We start from the raw sequence: 21,729 nt of genomic DNA, 5'->3' as shown, positions 1-21,729 counted from the left end.
AAGGACATGATTGTTCTTCCTAACACGCACTGAAAGCTACATGGTTGTAGCATGAAGGATGCGTTAATGGGCCCATCTTTTCAAGAGATTGGACTCAGGGAGACACTTATGTTGTGGTAGAGAGAACAGAAAGGAGCTTAGGAGGTGAATATTAGACTTGACAAAAGTGGAAATGACCAGATTTAGCAGTTTGTCGGCTATGTAAGTGAGAAGGCTTCTGGGTTTATAGTTTGGTGGCTGAGATTTAAGTGATGCCATTAACTGGCCTGAATAGAATCTCTAAGGCCAGTTGGTTCTTAGATTTCTATTGAGAAATACAAGGGGAAGTTAGAAGGCTTCTCCCTACTTCCATGTTCTTAAGAGTCACCTAGGGCACTGGGACTCTTTTAAAACTTCAAAGTCTCAGTAACCCAAACACACACACACACATACACACACACACACACACACACACACACACACAAAGTCAATCCATTAAGCTGGGATTTGGGGATGGATAGGGCCCAAGAATCTATATCTTTATTGTCTTTATCTGTGTCCTGGGAGATGCTGGCATAGGCCTACAAACCGCACTTTAGAAGCGGTTCTTGAAAAGTAACAGAAGTGCAGTAATAGTGACATTCGGTTTGGCATATATTTGGCTCTTTCAGTATTCTTCTTTATGATTTTCATCTCAAGTTTTAGATTGAATTGTCTTAGATTAAAGTTAGTAGTTAATGTATAATCTTGTCTTGTTATTTTAGTTTTAAACACGGTGCACTTTGCCGATCTTAATATGGGTTCAACATGTCAAGTGTTTCTTATGAAGAAAAGTGTTAGGCCTCCAAAAATCCTTTTCCTTGATTTTTCCTAGTAACTTGTAGAGTTATTTGCTTTAAAGCTTCACTTCATACCTTCAAAATGTAACTGGTCCATTTTCTGTTCAATGTGCAGATTGCTCTGAATTGTATGGTGAAGCTGGCCAAGGGCAGGCCCCACCTCAGCCAGTCGGTGGTTGAGACCTTGTTGACTCAGTTGCACAGTGCTCAGGACGCCGCCCGCATCCTCATGTGCCATTGCCTGGCTGCCATCGCCATGCAGCTGCCTGTTCTGGGCGATGGGATGCTCGGTGACCTCATGGAGCTCTACAAGGTGATCGGACGATCAGCCACAGACAAGCAACAGGAACTTCTGGTAAAGAGCCACTTTTCAAACCTGTGGATGAAGAGGATCTGGTCTAGTGGGAATTACTTTAAGAAGTCAACGTTACTGTTTGACTTAACCTGTTGTTTATTTTGCTTTTTAGGTTAAAAGTAATTCGCTAAGACCAAGGGCATGCTGAAGTCAAAATAGGGTTGGACCAGGAGCTTTTTACTATTTCCACTTTTGGTATAGAAAGCCGCATCTAGTTCAGATATAAAACTGCTTTCTTCCTAAGCCCCGTCAAATCAGCTTAGTGTAGCTAAAGCCTTCAATCTGATATTTTTGTTTTATTACAAAGGACAAAATGAAAATGAAGGGTTTTGGGTTTTTTTCTTTTTAATACAAAGCAAATAAATAATGAACCAGGTCCTGTTTTGTATTTCCAAATATATAAGTTAAAGGCCTGACAATATCTCTGACCATAGATTAACCCAGTTCCTCTTTGCCAATCCAGGACCTCTTTAGCTGCGTAGGATCCAGTTTAGGTTTTAGTACATTCCTGGGGTTGGGAAAGGTACATGCTTAGAAAAAATGGAAGGCATGGAAGCTATATAATAGTGTTCAGTTGAAGTTCTCCAGGGCTGAGAGTAGACTACATTCCAGATAGACATAAATTAGATGTAAGCTTTAAGCTGGCCACTCCATATTGTTTGTGGTCCTCTGACTTTATGGCTTGGGAAAAAGCATGATGAAATTTCTTACTCATGCCAGTTTTATGTTTAATCCTGCAGGGGGCATTGTGTAAAAGATTGTCCCCATCTCATCATTTGCTATCAGGAAAGGTTAGCCTGATGACAGACGAAGTGGCAGTGGTTGTGCGAATCATGCAGTTATCACCGTGTGTACGGATCTTTGTATGTGTCAGCTTTGGAGTACCAAGAAGCACTTAGCCAAGTTTATTTTTTATTGAAGCAACATTTTCTGTTAATGTTCTTTATCCCTTTTTTGTTAGTACTAATTCAAAGCAGTTTTAAATTATGAAACATATTATTCAAAAAAGCATAAGAAATAATACAGTGAAAACTCTTGCATCCATCATCTGGTTTAAGAAAAAAGTGGTGCCAGTACAGTTAAATTGTACGTCCCTGTGTTTTTCCCTGATAGTGTCTTCTTCCCTCCTATCAGGGTAGGTAACCACTATCCCGAATTTGGCGTTTATCATTCCCATACATGTTGTTATACATTTGCTACATCAGTATATATCCTAAGATGCAATCTTTTTTACGTATTTTTAACTTTATGTGTTATCATATGTGTAACCTTTCACATTTTGCTAACTAACCTTTTACATTTTGCTGACTTCTGCCTGTTTTGTGCGAATCATCTTTACTGATGAGTGTATTTCTAGTTTATCCATTTCAGTGCTCTATGGTATTTCATTGTGTGGTTATGTCATAGCTTATTTATCCATATTTATGGGTATTGTTTCTAGTTATTTGCTGTTATACACAATGCTCTGAGCAATGGATTAAATTGCTAATGACTTCAAAGGGGAAATTTAATAGATGTCAAAGAAAGACAAATTTTGTTACTCTTTGGTAGACTAGTTTTTCACCCTTTTGGGTAAAGTTATCTATGACACTGGATAAAGTCACATGTTTTTCTTGACTTATTTCTTGCTCATTGTTAGGTGAGCTTGGCCACTGTGATTTTTGTAGCCAGTCAGAAAGCACTGTCTGCTGAAGTAAAGGCAGTGATTAAGCAGCAGCTTGAAAGTGTCTCCAATGGATGGACTGTGTACCGAATTGCCAGACAGGCATCCCGGATGGTAGGTATTGTCCTTCTGTGGGAACTGGGTTGGTGAAAATGGCAGGTTACAAACCTTAAGACTGTGTGATTGTTACTCCTAGTCACAACTAAAGATAAAGGTGGAAGTATTTGTTAATCATGAATTGGAAAGATGATGAAGAAAAGGACCTAATATATGTTGTTATGGGATGTTCTTCAGGAATTCCAAAAATATGAGCCCTTTCTGGCTGTAGGTTTTTAGCGCCACTTTGATTTTGCTTGGTGCTCTCGTAAGCACAGCTCCCCCCACCCACTGTTTCTGTCCTCCCTTTTCATCTTTCTTCCCTCTCTCTCCAACCTTATCATTCTCATGTGGAAACAGGAAAGTTCTAGTATGCTGTTCCCTTCTCAACCATATAGAAAGCCTAACAATTTTTATTAGTTTTGTTTGAGAGGAAGTACAGAGCTTGGATTGTGTAGAATTTCTCTGGGGTGAGTCCAGAGAGCAGAGTTTGGGAAGCATTATTCTGGGTGATTGAAGCACATGTTCTTATTTTATAGTGTTTCTCTAATGGGAGAAGGAGCACGAGTGACAGGACATTTCTTTTTATGCCCAACTGTCCCAAGCATCCAAGCACTGCAGGACACCGAGCATCCCTCGCCCCAAGACATTAAAAAGCATCCCATCCCCGCAACAGCTACCTTTCCCTCGGTCATTTGCAGAGGGTGCCGTGCTCCGCCTGGTAACCGCCTGGTGGTGGTGTTCTCCCCACCCCACTAAGTAGCTCACACAGAATGACATACAATAAGTATTTAAACTTTCTGTATTTTGAACTAAAATTCTAGACTTGAGTTATGGTTAATTCCATTTACTTTCTCGGGAACTGTTCCGGTAAAGAACTTCAGACATTATGTTGCGTAAAAGCAGCTCAGCATGTTTTCTTTGAAGAAACGCCTAGACCTGAGTCTCGTAGAGTTATGTAAGGTGAGGAGTGATTGTTAAAACTTAGCCAAGGTTTGGGTTTCTCTTTTAGCTGCTACTTCGCCTAATTCACATGTAAGAACCTCATCATGCCTCCCTCCCTTTTTTTTTTTTTTTAGGGTAATCATGACATGGCCAGAGAGCTGTATCAGAGTTTGCTGACTCAGGTTGCCTCAGAACATTTCTACTTCTGGCTGAACAGTTTGAAGGAGTTCTCACATGCAGAACAGTGTCTCACTGGGCTGCAGGAGGAGAGTTATAGTTCAGCACTTTCTTGCATTGCTGAATCTTTAAAATTCTACCACAAAGGGATTGCTTCCTTAACAGTGAGTCCTCTTAATTCTCCTTTGGTGACGATGACTTGGTGACAGTGGTCGCCCTTCTCTTTTTGGGATATCCTGTTTTCACCTTCAGAAATCTGCTGATATATATGTGTTTGGCGTTAAAGTAATAAGTAGGACATGGAAGTAGATTGTTAACCCCTCCCCCACTTTTTAACATTCATAGATTGATGAACATTTATCATTTTGTTTTTATCAAGTGTCAGGTACACATATGAAGAGGATTGCTGAGTCCGTGCAGGAAGGATAAGTGGAGGTAGGATCCTCCCTTTCCAGACTCCTATGTAAGACCCCAGCCTGGATCACTGCTACTGTCAGACGCACATCCCCCACCCCATCTCACCTGGCAACTAGCTACTTGCTAAGAAACTATAGAGTTTCTCACTTTGTAAATAAAGAAGAAATTACCAGGGATGCTAGTGCCTCACTTTTTACCCCTCTGTGATATCCTCCCATGCCAAATTAACAGCCAGCTATTTCTGTTTTTTTCTGCCAAGAAAGAAAGGCGGTTGCAGAGAGAGCAGATCCTTAACATTTCCTTGAAACTAGTTATATTCCTAAATAAGAACCTGTTCCCTACAATGAGCATTTTCTATATTAATGCAAACACTTTTTCCCCTTAAGAGTAAGGAGTTCGTATAATCACCTTTGAACATATATAAAGTATTGTCACATGGCTTTAAAAGTTATATATATTTAGATGGGTCCATGAAACTTCTGGTCCCTGTTCATATAACTGTTTACATTTATCACATAATCTAAAAGATTTTTAATGGTGGGCCATCCAAAAAGAAATGCTTCAAAGTAGAACAAAGAATAGACATGTCCAAAAGAGAGATTATTCAGGTTACTGTGGGTGCATATCTTTTCGAGAATGAATTTTTAGGGAGAAGGGATTGATTGCTGTTTTAAAACAGCAACATAGGAGTGGCTCTCCTTCATTTTAAGGGGTAACATTGACTACTGTGATTCTCTCCTCTTGATTATTTGAGGAAAAGATTATTGTTGCCTGTATCAGGCTAATAAATACCTCAGAAAATCAAAAGGTACGGTTATTAGCTCCAATCAGTAGGATTATTTCTTTCTCTAGTTTATGTGGAGCAGAAAATTGTTAATCATTCAGTACAATGAATAAGAACTGTGAAACAGATAGGCTCACAACACAGTGAGACAGATAGAATTAATATTATGAAAAATCCCACTGAATATTTAATAGTCTTTTAATGATTTGTGTGGTATGTGTATTTAATGAGGCTTGGCAGTAGTTAAGAACTTGATTCTGATGTAGGAAGAAAGTACTTGATGACAGAAGGCCCTTGTCTTAGTCTCCGTTCTGCCATTAACACATTGTGACCTAAGGCAGGTTATTGGAACTCAAATTATCTTTAGAAATGGTGTTCCTGCATTCAACAGACGTAAGCACTTGCTATGTGCCAAACACCGCTTTGAGGATAAAAAAAATCAGGAAATGGTTCTGCACTGGAGAATATAGTCTAGAGAGGGGAAGGCAGTGTGATCCTTACAGTCATTTGGAACGTCTCATGTTTCTGGTTATACTATCAGGGGTTTTTTTTTAAGATTTTTTAAAAAAAACTGTTAATTTAACAAATGTGGATTTGATGTTAGCTTTCTGTTTTTAACTGAGATGATCTGAGCATGAATTGCTCCTTTACTCCCTGACACGTGGATGATCTAACCTGAGACTGTCCAGCTATGAGGATTGTGCGTTTGCTCGCTTCAACCGGACTAAACACAAGTTAAAAATTCTGTGCTTATGGGGAGCCCATAGCAATGTTGGGTGTCTGATTTCCCAATACAGTGATTAGTGACAGAGTTATCTTGTTTCTTAGGAATAAAAATTATAAAAAGTGTTTGTATTAGTTTTCTGTGCTGTGTAAAATTACCACGAATTTAGTGGCTTAAAACAATAGCCATTTATTATTTTACAGTTTCCGTGAGTCAGAAGTCCAGGTATGATTTCACTGGGTCCTCTGCTCATGTTGTCACAAAGTTGCAGTCAAGGTGTCAGCCAGGGCCGGTCTTGTCAGAGGCCTGGGCTCAGGGTCCTCTTCTAAATTCACATGGTGTTGGCAGGATTCATTTCCTCACAGCTGTAAAACTTGTAGAAGCTTCGTGGCCAGCAGGAGAACCTCTGACCTTCAAGACCCTCTTTTAATGGACTCACCTGATGAGGAGAGATCTACCCAGAATAATCTCCCTTTTGACTAATTTAAAGTCAGTTCATTAGAGACCTAAATTACATCCTTAAAATCTATCACCTTTGCCATATTCCATTAGTTAGAAGCAAGTTACAGGTTCCACCCACACTCAGAGGGAGATTATACAAGGTGTGGAGACCAGGGGGCATGAATCAGAGGAATCATTTTAGCAATCTGCCTACAATCGTGGGTTATTTTTTATTTTATTAAATATTGAATCAGTATGACGCCTACATATATACATATATATTATGTATATTTTAAAAATATCAAATATCCTTACTGATCACCAAGTTTAGGAAATGAGACATTGCTGTTGCCTTTAAAATTCATGTGTGCCCCTCCATGTTTGTATACTGTTTCCTACCTCGCTAAGGTAACCACCATCCTGAATCACGTGTGTGCCATTCCTTTGGCTTTCTTTACAATTTTAACATGCTTTTCTTTAACTCTTAAACAAGGTGCTGTTTTATATTGCTTGTTTTTGAAATTTATATAAAAAGGAATCATGTATTTTTCTTTTGACTTGCTGTATCTAAATTATGTTCCTAAAATTCATCCGTCTTGTTGCATGAAGCTGTAGGTCAGTTTCACTGCTGTATACCCTTGTATTATATGGTTATATATCAGTTGACTTTTCCCATTCTAATGCTGATGGAAATTTTTATTTTTCAAGTTTTTTGCTATTAATAGGGGCAAGAGTATCCGTTAGCTGTGAACATTCTTGTACATATTTTGATGTACCTATGTAAAGGTTTTTCTAGGAGACTGACTCTCAACTGTACATGATTTTTAGCCCCATTTGACAGTATCTGGAGACATTTATGACTATCACAGCTTGCCAAGGTGTTACTGGCATTTAGTGGGTAAAGGCCAAAGATGCTGCTAAACATCCAGCTTGCCTCAACAAAGAATTATTCATTCCAAAATGTCACTAGCAAACTGAGGTTGAATACCTTCCTCTAGGGCAGTAGTCCTCAGTCAGAGCTGTGTATCTGTCCCCTGCTCCAATTTAGAAATGTGAGAGTGTTTCTGTTTGTCCCAGTGACGGAGGGGTTAGGGGGACTGCTGCTGGTCTAACAGTCAGTGGCTGGAGATGCTTGATCTCCTGAAATGCTGAGGATACTCCTGCCCCTATTAAAAGATACTAATCTCAGATACCACCTAGGAGTGGAATTGGATAAGTTACGTACATCTTCAGTTAACTAGCTAATACCAGGAGTTTTCCCACAGTGGTTTTACAGATTTACAGTCTTCCCAGCAGTGTATGGGTTCCTGTTACTCTACATTTCCCCCTCACTTGGTACTTTCTATAAGTTATGATTGGCATTTCCCAAATTACTAGTACAATTAAATTTTATCTACATATCTGTGTATTTGAGATACCATTACTATATAACATTGTACTGGTTTCAGATATGCAACACAATTCAATATTTGTGTATATTGTGAAATGATCACTGTAGTAAGTATGGTGACAGTTAAAATCCATCACATACATAGTTACTTGTGAAGAGGACTTTTAATATCTCTCTTAGCAACTTTCATATATTCTATTAAGTATTTTTAAAATTTACTTCTTCCAGTTTTATTGGCATTCGGCACTATGTAAGTTGAAGGTATACAGCATGATTGACATACATACATCATGAAATGATTACCATAGTAAGTTTAATAAATATCCATCATCTCATATAGATACATTAAAGAAATAGAAAAACAACTTTTTTATATGATGAGAACTCAGGATTTACTGTTAACAACTTTCACGTATACCCTGCAGCAGTGTTAATTATCTTTATCATATTGTACATTATATTCCTAGTACTTACTTATAACTGGAATTTTATACCTTTGACTACCTTCATTTAGTTCCCCTTTCCCCCAGCCTCCTATCTCTGGTAGCCACAAATTTAATCTATTCTTCTATGAATTTGTTTGTTTTTGAAGTAGAGTTCACTTTCAAAGTTCCTAATACACAACATACTGATTTGATATTTGTATGTGTTTTCAAAATGATAAGTCTACTTGTCATCTGTCACCATACAAAGATACTACATAGTTATTGACTATATTCCCCACATGGTACATTATGTACCTGTGTGGCTCATTTATTTTGTAACTGAAAGTTTGTACCTCCTAATCTCCCTCACCTATCTCCGTCCTTCCCCCACCCTCTTCCTCTCTGGCAACCCCCTGTTCTCTTCATGACTCTGTTTCTGTTTAGTTATGTTTGTTCATTTGTTTTGTTTTTAGATTCCACATGTAAGTGAAATCATACAGTATTTGTCTTCCTCTGATTTATTTCATGTAGCATGATATCCCCTAGGTTCATCAATGTTGTCACAAACGGCAAGATTTTCTGTACTTTTTTATGGCTAATATTCCATTGTGTGTGTATACATAACACGTCTTTATCCATTTATCTGTTGATGGAGACTTAGGCAGCTTTCATATCTTGGCTATTGTAAATAATGCTGCAGTGAACTTAGTGATGCATATATCATTTTGAATTAGTGTTTTTGTTTTCTTTGGATAAAGACCCAGAAGTGGAATTACTGGATCATATGATAGTTCTGTTTTTAATTTTTTAGGAACTTCTGTATTATTTTCCATAGTAGCTGCACCAATTTACTTCCCCACTAGAAGTGCACAAGGGTTCCCTTTTCTCCATATCCTCTCCAACACTTGTTATTTGTGGTCGTTTTGATGATAGCCACTCTGACAGGCGTGAGGTGATATATCATTGTGGTTTTTGATTTGCATTTCCTCGATGATTAGTGACGTGGAGAATCTTTTCATGTGCCTGTTGGCCATCTATATGTCTTCCTTGGAAAAATGTCTGTATAGATCCTCAGAGGCCCATTTTTTAATTGTGTTATTTGTGGTGTTTTTTTTTTTGGTTTTTTTTTTTAATGTTGAGTTGTATGAGTTCTTTGTATATTTTGCATATTAATCCCTTGTTAGGGGTATTGTTTGCAAATATCTTCTCCCATTCAGTAAGTAGCCTTTTTGTTTTGTTGATGGTTTCCTTTGCTGTGCAAATTTTTTTTAGTTTGTTGTAGTCCCATTTGTTTTTTTGCTTTTATTTCCCTTGCCTGAGAAGACATAATCAAAAAAATATTGTTAGTTATAAGTCAGTCCATAAGAGCAGCAGTAAATCTCTCTCATTATGACTACATCTGGCTTCTCTTTCAGTTTTGTAATGCATGTTAGGACAATATTGCCAGTGTTTTTTTGTCCGGTAAGATGGTCTCTACTATTTATAACAATGTCATACTCACCTACTTGTATCGCTGACCCTTCTAAAGTTACTGACAAGCAGTAAATTAAAAATAGCAAGTAGCTGCTTAAGGGGGAGAGGGAGGGAGGATTTATCTTCCTGGAAGAGCAAATCAAATCCGCAAGATATTGAAAACAATTGAAATGGTCTCTTTGGCATCCTAATCTGTGCTATTTCACAATTAGAACAAAACAATCCAAAAATTTGAGAACCACAGAATTTACTATATTGAGTATAGTTATTACCTCTGGTTTATATAGTTTTGTATAGATGTAGCTTTGCAGTTTGAGAGGGATACCAGAGCAAGTGTGTGTTCTAATAGAGGATACAGGAAGTGGCTAACTTACCTGGAGTAAAATGTGAATGCTACCAAAAAATAAGACTTATGATTTGACAATGAAAAGTAGAGAGAACTACTCTGAGGTCAATATGTGATACTTGGCCGGATGGATAATGTTGTAACTTAATTCTAGAACCTCAAGTCACATACCTGGCTCTCCTGCTTAAAGAACAGTGTGAGACAGGATCTAAGAAACAGCAGCATCAGCATGTTTTGAGTCATGTCAGAGAGGAAAAGTAATTTCATTCATGCCTCCATTTATTGTTAAATTAGCATATTTTTGGTATGCCTTTTGTTGAAAGCGCCATGCTAGGTTCTCCTCTAGGGTAGTTGCTAAACAGTTAAAGGTTGTCTTAGTTCTCTGCCCACACTGGCTTGACTTACCATTCTTTGTCCCTTACCTCGTTAATGCTGTTTTTTGCTATTCTAGGCTTATCCCTGACACCCTTCCATTCTCACTGAACCTTATTTGTGTGTTACAGCCTATTCTTTGGTGGACATTCTGAAGTGTCTGATCAGAAATTCTCTTTTAAAATTGGTCGGCTAGTTATGGGAGAAAACAGCCATGAGGCAACATGCTTTTTTCACAGTGACTGTCTAATAATACACTTCTCCTGCCCTTACCTTTCTTTTCTCCCCACTCCCAACTTTTAAAAATTCTGTTAATGATTCCAGCATGAGAATTTCATGTTAGAAAGGTAGGAAGGTGATAAGGACATTTAGGGGGGATTGGTAATGTCCAGGAAGCATCCCTCGTGTGATATCTTACTGATGATGGTCTGTCTAACCTGCATGTTGTGGGGTCTTTGCAAACGCAGGAAGTAAGGAACCTGAATTTTGACAGAACATAGTTTTTCAGAGTTGATACTAATAACGATAAGTTTTTCTTTGTAATATCACATCAGTCCCCTTATAACGTCGGTGTTTATCCATTGGTGTTAGAACTACTGCTCTTTTGCACCAACTATGAAGACTTTGTCCTGCATGATCTTCCTGTTATGCTTACTTTGTCTTAAATATATATTTTTTGTTCCCCAGGCTGCCAGTACACCACTGAATCCCTTAAGTTTTCAGTGTGAATTTGTAAAGCTCAGGATTGACCTTCTACAAGCCTTCTCTCAACTTATCTGTACTTGTAACAGCCTCAAGACAAGCCCCCCACCTGCAATTGCCACAACAATCGCCATGACCTTAGGGAATGACCTTCAGCGGTGTGGTCGCATCTCCAATCAGGCATGTCTTAACTTTACTTTCAGTGCAATTTTTATTCACACTTGAGAGGTTTTTGAGGTTAAGTTGTGAGATGAAAAATTCTGAAGTTTAAAAATCAGTGGTTTCGCTCACTGATAACATCAAATGCTTATAAACTCATCTGTCTTGCTAAAAATAGGCTGATGTCTTATTAGAACGACAAAATGATTGATGATGTCTCACTTGATGCTACATTTTTATGTAAAGAGAAAGGACATTTTAAAGAAACTTTGGGATGTTTGTAGCTGTATTACTTATTTTAGTGGAACTTTGAAGAAGCTAAAAATGCAATGCTTTTTGTTTCTGTACATCATAGATAAATTATTATAATCTTGTGCACATTTGTAGCTTCATTTCCATTTTTGGTAATTTTCCTTTAGCAGAGTTTATAAAACTGAACGAATTGAAAATGAAAAAAGCTGAAATATTTTTTGCATTTTTTTATTGTTCGAGGATTTTTTCTTATGTCTTGAGTTTTGTGTTTTTTATACATTGATAGCATGTTTGTGTATCATAATTGATATTTTTCCTTCTTTATAGATGAAACTGTCCATGGAAGAATTCCGAAGCCTTGCTTCCCGATATGGGGAACTTTATCAGGCATCTTTTGATGCTGATTCGGCAACTTTGAGGAATGTAGAACTGTATCCTAAGCTTGCCCCAGTATTTTTTGGTCTTTCAAGTATTCTTTTAAATGTAGAGTAACTACTTCACATATGCTTAACTAAAATATAGATAAGATTACAAATTAACTATAAATAATAATTTCTCCTATGAGATCTGCTATGAGCAGTATAATTTTACTTTTTAACTTCAGCCAGGCTTTTAAAAAAGTGGTGACTCAATGGTAGTCTTTTTCCACCTCTGGGAAGAGCATCCAAGACTGAGGTCCTACCAGTGTTGCACGCTTTGTGCTCACTTGAGCTACAATGGACAGCACAAACATTTTTCCACCAGAGAACCATGTTCTGTTTTGCTTCACCTTTCTTTTCTTCATAGCTAACAGCTAGTTCCCATCACCTTTATTAATGATCTATTCAGTTGTTTCAGGCATCACTTTTGTTCCCTGAGCCCTCTTTAAGTTCTCCATATTATCTTACTAGCAGCCTCAGATCCTTTTTGAAAAGAAGGAAGTGAAAAATTGCTTTTAAGTTGTAGGACCTATAAATCAGTAGTTCTTGGCATTTTGGTTTACTGATTGAAAACCTAATGAATACTGTGGACGCTCTCCCCTAGAAAATGCATATATGCACATACCCTTCCCCCAAATTTGCATACAGTTTCATGAGGGTTAACAGATCCATTGACCAACCCCCAGCCTAGGAATCTCCAGAGTAACCACTTATTTAACTTTATCAGTGAAACCCCTGTGTGTAATACAGATAAAAGGTTTCTGTGATTAAATCACAGAGCCTGGTGCTTGGTTCCTCTTTCCCACATTAAATAGCCTCTGAAGTACTTTTCTTGGGACAGAATTTGAGAATTTGAGAATCACTATTACAGACAACATAGAGCTCTTAAAAGGAAAAAAAATAGAGCCACAGACTATTGAGTCAATAACATATACTTACCTTCACTAAAAATACGATTCTCATCTTGCTTTAGTTAATATTCAAATAATATAAAGTCTATAGCGCATTTCTCCATTATTATATATAATGTGTAACCTTAACATAATCTAGACAGCAGCAGAGCTGTTTACTGATATCTCACGCAATAGAAGCCCTGATTTTGGATCCAGAATCAGCAAGGTATTTAAATAGTTTATATTACAGAATACTTTCTAATACGTTATCTTACCTAATCATCACAACATTGTTTTGGAAGAGGTATAGAAGAAGAAACAAAGAGGAAGATCTCTAGCGTTTGCCTAAAGTGTTTGCTTTTTTTTCCCAGTGGCAGATTTTTTTTTTTTAATATTTAAAAACAAAAATCAACCTCCCAAAAAAACACCCCCAAATAGTAACAAAACCTTTATTTTCTGTTTCCATTGTTTACTTACCTCTTGCCTCCTTGTTTTCAAAATAACTAGGAAGAAATTCTTTGAATTTGAACATTTTCTTCTTGTATATTATAACTAAACTTTGATGTGAAAACTTGAGTTAACAGTATAATTAAGCTTAAACTTGAATTTTTTATTCTTTGGTTTCCCAAACAAAAAGATATTCCTCTTTTTGCTTTATTAAAATTTTTCTCCATTCCCCAATTAACTAATTAATTATTCAGAATACTTTTATTAAAGAATGGTCCAGTATTTTTTCCCATTGTAGTATTCTGTTTTGGAATATGCCTTTTTAGCTGTATAATTTTCAATCTAGTAAGACCTGTGATTCCAAGATCAGCTTCCTCAGAGAGAATATAATAAACAGAACATTTTAAATTTCTCTTTTGTAAAGCATTGACTCACCATTTCTTTTCAAGGCAGTACCAAAATCCTTGCCTTCTGTTTTAAAGTGCTGCCTACTCTCAGAGTAGGCCACTTGGCTATTTTTTTTCCCACTCATCTGATTCATTTTAATATTTTCATGACATAACTAATTTTTACTTAATTCTTTCACTTATCCTTTTTTTAATCTATGTTCATTTTCCCCTTTGACTTGTGGTGCTTTCTTTTTTTTAGTTTCTCCCTTGTAAATAAAAACAAAAATTTTTTTTAACCTCCATATTTTTCAGTCTGTGCCAGTTGATACTTCCAGACCCACGCCATTTCTGATCATGCTGTACTCTACCTCTGAGCACACACATGTTGTTGTACTGTCGGTTGACATAAGAGAAATTCGTGTTTTTCTTGATTGATTTTTAATAGGCGCATTGTCAGCGAGGATGGGGTGAAGGGAGTTATGCAGCCAGCTCTCAAATGCTACTCTCCCTGTCACCCTCTCCACTTCCTACCACCTTTCTTCACCCTCCTCCATCCCTTTTTATCCCCTAAACCCATTCCCGTAGCCTTTGTGCTTTATAGCAGTGAAACACTGGAAAAGATTGTACCTTGAAGGAGAGCTTTTTGGGTTTCATTAGAAGTAGTGTACAACTGCAAAGAGTAGATTCCTTCTGAAACTTCTGTTCTTGATACTGTGTATTTTCTGCCTTTCAAGTAAAGAAAGACCTGCTGTAAAAAGAACCTCAAGAGAGTACAGCATGGCATCGATACTTCACTGTAGTTTTTTTAAAAATCTGTGTGTCTCATTCATAGCCTGGAACGTTTTTGGGGATAACAGACCTTATCTTGTTCACCTTTGTATCTCTAGCAACTAACGTTGTGCTTGAGCCAGTGTCAGTAAGCGTGGGACAGGATGGGGTTTATGTTTATAATTATGAATGTTATTATCTGCCTCATATCAACCTTTTAGGATTATTAAGAAAAAATATTTTGAGATGCTCGTCCATTACATTTTTCTATTCTAGCTTCTTATTCACTCTGTTGTGATTCCTTTGTATTTAACTTTTATTTTTACTGCCTGAAAAATAAGGGAATGATGCCATTCAAGTACAGGACTTTCCCTTTTATTGTAAACAACTAGAAACCTAGGTAAAACGTGCAAGTTTAAATGTAAGTTTGACTATTTTCAGACACTGGACAACAGGTAGCCTGGGAATGTAATCCCTCGGGGAAGAGACACGAATAAGGTAAACCTACTTTAGCCCATGCTTTCCTCTTCCTGGAGGCACTTTTTAGACCACCTCTCAGGGATTAAACAAAGTAGAACACGGTGGTCTTACCTAGTTTAAAAAGATAGAGATCAGGGTTCAAAGAACAAAGGAAGCTAGAATTTGCAGGAGAAAGCTTTCCAGAGAAAGAGTGCTAGAAAGCATAGGCTGTGAATCTTCGGTTGAATGCTAGTCAGTGTGAGTCACCATATTGTAAAACAGGAGAAAAACTAAAGTGGAGGACTTAAGATTTCAAGACTTAGTATAAAGCTTCAGTAATTAAGACAACGTGTTATTGGCTTGGGAGTAGAATGGAGAGGCCAAAATAGACACATTAAGTGTTTACTTGATTTTTGGCAAAGATGCCAAGATAATTCAATGGGGAAGATAGTGTTATCAAGAGATTGTGCTAGAACGCACTATATATATAGGGGAAGAAGTCTTGACCTTACCTCACACCATACCTAAAAATTAATTCCAAATGTATCATAGATCAAAAAAGACAAAAGACAAAATTCCAAACTTTCTAGAATACTACATGGAGAAAATCTTCATGACCTTGAGATCAGCAAAGATTTCTTAGGACACAAACAGCAGTTACCATAGAAAAAAATTTGTTTTATTGGATTTAGATTTTTAAACTTCTGCTCTTTGAAAGATGCCATTAAGAAAATGAAAAGATACGTTGCAGGATGAAAATATTCTCAAACATATTCTATCAAAGTACTTGTATTCAGAATATTTAGAAAACTGCAACTAAAGATAACCCAATTTTTCAGAATTGACAAGAGATTTGAATAGACACTTCAAAAAAGAAGATATATTAATGTCCAATAAGCACATGAAAAAATGAAAAATGCAAATTAAAATCACAAGCAGATCACTAACATCCCCTAGAATAGCTAAGAGTAAAAAGCCTTTAATACCAAGTATTAGTGAAATGTGGAGGAGCTTGAATTCATACATTGTTGGGACTGCAAAATGATTCAGCCACTTCGGAAAACTTTGGCAGTTACTATATGACCACTGATTCTATTCTTGCTCAAGAGAAATGAAAACATATTTCCACAGAGACTTGTACAGAGATTTTCTTGGCAGCTTTATTTGTAACAACAAAGATTCGAAAGAGCCAGATGTCTCTCAACAGGTGAATGGTTAAATAAATTGTACTATATCCATACAGTGGAATACTTCTCAGCAATAGAGATGAATGGCCTATTCAAATATGCAAAACACATTACTGACTCAAAAATACTGTGCTGTAAAGGAAGCTAGATGCAAAATAGTGCACCTCATGTCACTGTTTATGTTCAGTATTAGGAAGCATCTCATTTACAGTGATAAAAAGCAGACCTGTGGTTGCAGGAGGGCCAGAAGTAGGGATTGACTAGGAAGGGTTATTTCAAATGGGTGAATTTTTGTGCTTTTGTAACTTATATCTCAGAAAAGTTTTTAAGTAAATAAAGGAACACTTCTTTTGTAGGAGGTGGAACAGTGAATTCTGATTTTATACCCTTTTATTAGAAGGTCACTTTATAAAAGACTAAAATCTTTATGCTTTATTGTATGGTATAGTTTTCCTTAAAGTCCATCATATAAACGAGTTCAGTTCTTGTCTTAATGGAACTTAAGATAGAGTATAGAGTAGGGAACAAAGCCTTGGAGCCAGGCAGATACAGCTAGGAAGAAGTGAATCCCTGACTTTGTGAATATATACGTGTGATGTCCTCATACTGGGCCACTTACGCATAAACTCTAGGTAAGTAATGATGCCTATCTCGTAGAGTGGTTGTAATGGTTACACAAAAACCTATATAAAGTACCTAACTGAAGTGCCTTGCACATAGTAGGCATGAGAAAGATAAAAAGGGAATAATAGGAACAGTGTTACGCATTTTCAAATAGCCCTCTTGAAGTTTAGTTAGAATGTGGGAGTTCTGCCGCCTTTTCCCATTTAGAAATACTTTGAGAAATATCTTTGGGTTTGAGGCAGTAGAGGAAGAAGGAAGAAATCCAGGTAAAACTTCCAGTCTGCTCTATATGCTAGCTCCCTCCTGTGCACTCTTGTGCCTTTCACCTCCTTGCTTTAGATTCATGCCATTTCCCCAGCTATGAATGCCCTCCATACTTTCCATCTCCTCACAGTCTTATCCCTCCTACTTGCATAACTGATTTGTTCAGGACCGATCTCTTCTATGACATTCCTTAGCTCCCTCCCTATTCTGACTACTTGCATATCTTTATTGGTTATCTGGCACTTATCTGCTGGCTTTAATTAATGATAGTTACCTAGCAGATGTCTTATGTCTCTTTCACCTCATGGAAAGGACAAGGTTTAATCAAACATTTTTATACTGCCTAACAACCAAAGTGATTAAGACTTGGATAATTTGAAGTCAGGTCTGGATTTGAATTCCAGCTTGTCACTTACTAGTTATGTAATTGAAGGCTAATTACTTAACATCTCCAAGCCTCAGTTTTCTCATCTGTGAAATGGAAATAACAGTGCCTACTTCATTATCTTAAAGATTAAATGAAAGTGTGTGGGAAGTACTCAACACATTTAGACTCTAAAATAGTTACTATATTGGTTGATTAATTTATGTTAATTTTGACTTCAGTTTCCAGGATTATGGATCTACAGGATCAGCCCATGCTGATAGTGAATATGAGAGAAGAATGATGTCTGTATATAATCATGTCTTGGAGGAGGTGGAATCACTCAATCGGAAATACACCCCTGTTTCTTACATGGCAAGTCACATTTGTTTTACTGAATTTTTATTATGTGGAAGTGAGTTTTTAATCTGTCTCTGGCACTTACTATGTGCGACTTCAACACATTAACCTCTCTGTGCCTGTTTTGCCACAGAGTTAATACAGTACCTACCTCATAGTATTATTGTGAGGATGAAGTGAGATCCATGAAAAGCACTAAGCACACCTGTAGCTGCCACCTAGTCACTAACATGTCAGATTTGCTCTACCAGAGTACAGATAAAACTTCTTTTTTTCCTTTTTTAACAATAACTTAAGTTCTGATTGTTCTCAACATTGGTTCCACATTAGAATCACTTTGGGTTTTTTTTTTTTAATACATTAATATTCAGGTCCTATCCCCTATTAATTCTGAATCTTTGCAGTTGAGGCCCAGGCATGAGTATTTTTATTTTATTTTATTTTTTATTGAAATATAGTTGATTTACAATGTTGTGTTAGTTTCAGGTGTACAGCATAGTGATTAAGTTACATAGGTTATTACAAGATATTGAATGTTGTTCCCTGTGCTATGCAGTAGGACCTTGTTGTTTATCTTTTTTATATATAGTAGTGCATAGATGTTAATCCCAAACTCCTAATTTATCCCTCCCCTGCTTTCCCCTCTGGTAACTATAAATTTGTTTTCTGTATCTGTGAGTCTGTTTCTGGTTTGTAAATAAGTTTATTTGTATCATTTTTTAGAGATTCTACCTACAAGCACTATCATATGATATTTGTCTTTCTCTGTCTGCTTTACTTCACTTAATGTAATAATCTCTAGGTCTATCTATGTTGCTACATATGGCATTATTTCATTCTTTTTTATGGCTGAGTAATATTCTAGTGTGTGTGTGTGTGTACACAAATATATACGTTGTGTATATACATATATATACGTTGTATGTATACACACACACACACCCCACATTTTCTTTATCCATTCACCTGTTGATGGAAATTTAGGTTGCTTCCATGTCTTGGCTATTGTAAATAGTGCTGCTGTGAATATTGAGGTGTATGAGTCTTTTCAAATTAGTTTTCTCCAGATACATGCCCAGGAGTGGGATTGCTGCATTATATGGTAACTGTATTTTTCGATTTTAAAGGAACCTCCATACTGTTTTCCATAATGGCTACACCAATTCACATTCCCACCAACAGTGTCAGAGAGTTCCTTTTTCTCCACACCCTCTCCAGCATTTATTATTTGTAGGCTTTTTAATGATGGCCGTTCTGACTGGTGTGAGGTGATACCTCACTGTAGTTTTGATTTGCATTTCTCTAATACTTAGTGATATTGAGCATCTTTTCATGTGCCTGTTGGCCATCTGTATGTCATCTTTGGAGAAATGTCTGTTTAGGTCTTCTGCCCATTTTTTTATTGTGTTGTTTGTTTTTTTTGTATTAAGCTATATGAGCTGTTGGTATTTTGGAAATTAATCCCTTGCCAGTTGCATTGTTTGCAGGTATATTCTGCAGACTTTAGTATTCTTAAAAGCTCTCAGGTGATTGTGTCATGCCACCAGGGTTGAAAACCATTGGCCAATTGAAACAGAAAGAACTGGGCTTACTTTCTCACTGTCAGTAAGTCATTCTGCCAGGTGATGCCACTGTCTGCTGCTGCCCACTGAATCGCTGCTGCCTTTGGCACTGGCGAGCACCTGTTCTTTACTCAGACTTCCCCGTGACTTCCCAGTCATAGGACAGACTGACATTCTCACCCAGATTTTCTCCTCCCTGTCTGGCCATCCTCCAGGATTCTCTTCAGCTCAGGTGGCTTAAATATTAGACACTTACTTCTCACAGTTCTGGAGGCTGGGAAGTCCAGAATCAGGGTGCCAGCAAATTTGTTCCCTGGTGAAGGCTCTCTTGCTGGCTTACCAACTGCTGCTTTCTCACTGTGTCTTCACACGTCAGAGATGGAAGTCTCTGGTCTCTCTTCCTCTTCTTATAAGGTCACTAATCCCATCACAGGGGCTCTATTCTCATACCTCATCTAAACCCAATGACCTCCCAGAGGCCCACCTCCAGATACCAACAAATTGAGAGTTAGGGCTTCAACATATGAATCTGGGGACGCTGGCACATTTAAGTCCATAGCACCATCTTTAAACTTTACCCCTTGGAGAGTTTCTCTTGCCCTGCCCACACATTGGCTGCTGGTATTCCCTGAAGCTCTCTTCTCATTCTGAACTCTCATTTATCAAGTGTTTTAGAAGAAACTGACAGGATATGTCATTAAAGAGTTAAATTAAATTTTAAGGATAGATGCTTCCGTTGACACATTGCTTTCCACATAAGATTGTCAATATATATTTGCTGAATTGAATTGGCACAGGTAGCTGTCTGATACTGAGACTGGTTGCTTAGGGAAATTGTAAAGATTATCTGTGGGAAATAGACACACCTGTATGAGACACTGATTAAATATTTGCATGTTTCCTCTGAGCTCCACCCTAAGAAATTAAATAGATGCCAGACAGTAGCTCGAGTCTGATGGAGTTAAATCCACTGAATATAATGGAAAGAACGGGAATTTCCCACCCAGTGGGGTACACAACACAGAGAAAAGAGCCCTAGGTTCAAATTCTGCCTCTGCCACCCAGCAGGTCTGTGATTTTACAGAAATTACCAACATCCTTTTCTATAACAAGGAGAAACATCTACCTCATAGGTAGATTGATTACTGTGAAGTTAAAGTGGAATAATGCCTACTGCCTAGCACAGTGCCTGGCATGGCATAGATATAGAATGGTTAATAAATGTTGATTTCCTTTTTCCCCCTTTTTAAATTTTATTTTATAGATTTGACACTTTCTGAACACAAAATACAGTTCAACAAGTATTAATTGAATCCTAGGAATAGAAAAATGACAGGATTTTCCCTCAAGTTGTCCATAGTCTGATGAGAAAGAAAGATTTTGTAAACAAATACAGTACAGTAAATGTGCAGTAACTGAGCTCTGCACAAAGTAGAGTTGTAGCACAAAAGGGAAGGTAATTCATTCAAAGGACAAGGGAAAACAGGGTGTGGATACAAGTCCGAGAGAAAATGTATCTGCATAAGAGTTTTCCAGGCGGAGAAGGAGAGGTAGAGAATTTCAGACAGAGAACAACATGTTCAAAAGTAGAGGCGTGGAACAGCAAGATGTCTTCTGGGAACAGTGTGTTACTGCTGCAGCAGAATGCACAGGCCAGGGCCTGGAGCAGGGACCGGTGAGGTGGGCAGATGCCAGATGACTGAAGGCTTTGAACACAGTCTTAAGGAGTTTGGACTTTATCCTGTAGGCACTGGGGGCACTCTTGGAGTTTTAAATGGGTGTGGGAGAGAAGCAGTTAAGCTAAGGTTGTACATTATTGTTATGTAGAAGCAGAATAGGTAATGGCTTGGAGAGCTCGAAACTAGAGAAGAGTGGTTACCAGACTTTTGCAGTAGTCTGGGTTAAGGGCCAAATTAATTAAATGGCAGCAATGAAGAGGAACAGATACGAAAGAGATTTTTTAGGTGCAGTGTTTTCAAGGCTTGATTTTTGTTTTTGTTTTTTTTCTTTAAATTCAATGTGAAAGGATGGAGACATGACCTCAAGGTTTCACAGCGTAGGTGACCAAGTGCATAAGTGGTGTATCCTTTACTGAGAGAGAGAATATAGAGGGATAGTGGAAGAAGATGAAGGTTTCATTTTTAAACATGTTAAACACAGGCAGGTGGATAATAGGGCTGGTGTCCAAAGGAGACAGGCTGGGATGCATGTAAGGTCATCATGAGCTTAGAGGTTCTTAAAGTCCTGGGAGTGGAGAAAATTGCCTGTGAAAAGCAAATGGACTGAGAAGATAGAATGACTCAGAAGAGCATCAACAATGAAGGAACAAACAAAGGAAGAGAATCTTAGGAAAGAAGATGGAGAAGGGAAGAATCAGAAAAAATGAGGGCAGGGACCATTACATGGAATTTCATGGAAGAAGAGCATTAGCAGTTGCCACAGAAATGTCCAAAA

At 37.5% G+C, this 21,729-nt stretch overlaps 1 protein-coding gene across 3 annotated transcripts in view; it reads left to right on the top strand.

Annotated features, from left to right (window-relative positions):
- INTS7 (integrator complex subunit 7) overlaps positions 1 to 21,729 on the top strand; it is a 73,408-nt gene that overhangs the window by 43,484 nt on the left and 8,195 nt on the right. For all 3 annotated transcript variants that reach the window (XM_006193414.3, XM_014566612.2, XM_032466428.1), the window contains 7 exons: positions 934 to 1,173; positions 2,813 to 2,950; positions 4,012 to 4,218; positions 11,114 to 11,308; positions 11,867 to 11,970; positions 13,009 to 13,077; positions 17,596 to 17,728. In XM_006193414.3, the coding sequence (XP_006193476.1) occupies positions 934 to 1,173; positions 2,813 to 2,950; positions 4,012 to 4,218; positions 11,114 to 11,308; positions 11,867 to 11,970; positions 13,009 to 13,077; positions 17,596 to 17,728 (1,086 nt within the window). The remainder of the gene's footprint in view (positions 1 to 933; positions 1,174 to 2,812; positions 2,951 to 4,011; positions 4,219 to 11,113; positions 11,309 to 11,866; positions 11,971 to 13,008; positions 13,078 to 17,595; positions 17,729 to 21,729) is intronic.

Source organism: Camelus ferus, chromosome 23, assembly GCF_009834535.1.
Source record: "Camelus ferus isolate YT-003-E chromosome 23, BCGSAC_Cfer_1.0, whole genome shotgun sequence".
Classification (NCBI taxonomy): Eukaryota; Metazoa; Chordata; class Mammalia; order Artiodactyla; family Camelidae; genus Camelus; species Camelus ferus.
Note: the sequence above shows the minus strand (reverse complement) of the source record. Positions and strands in the feature narration are given on the sequence as shown.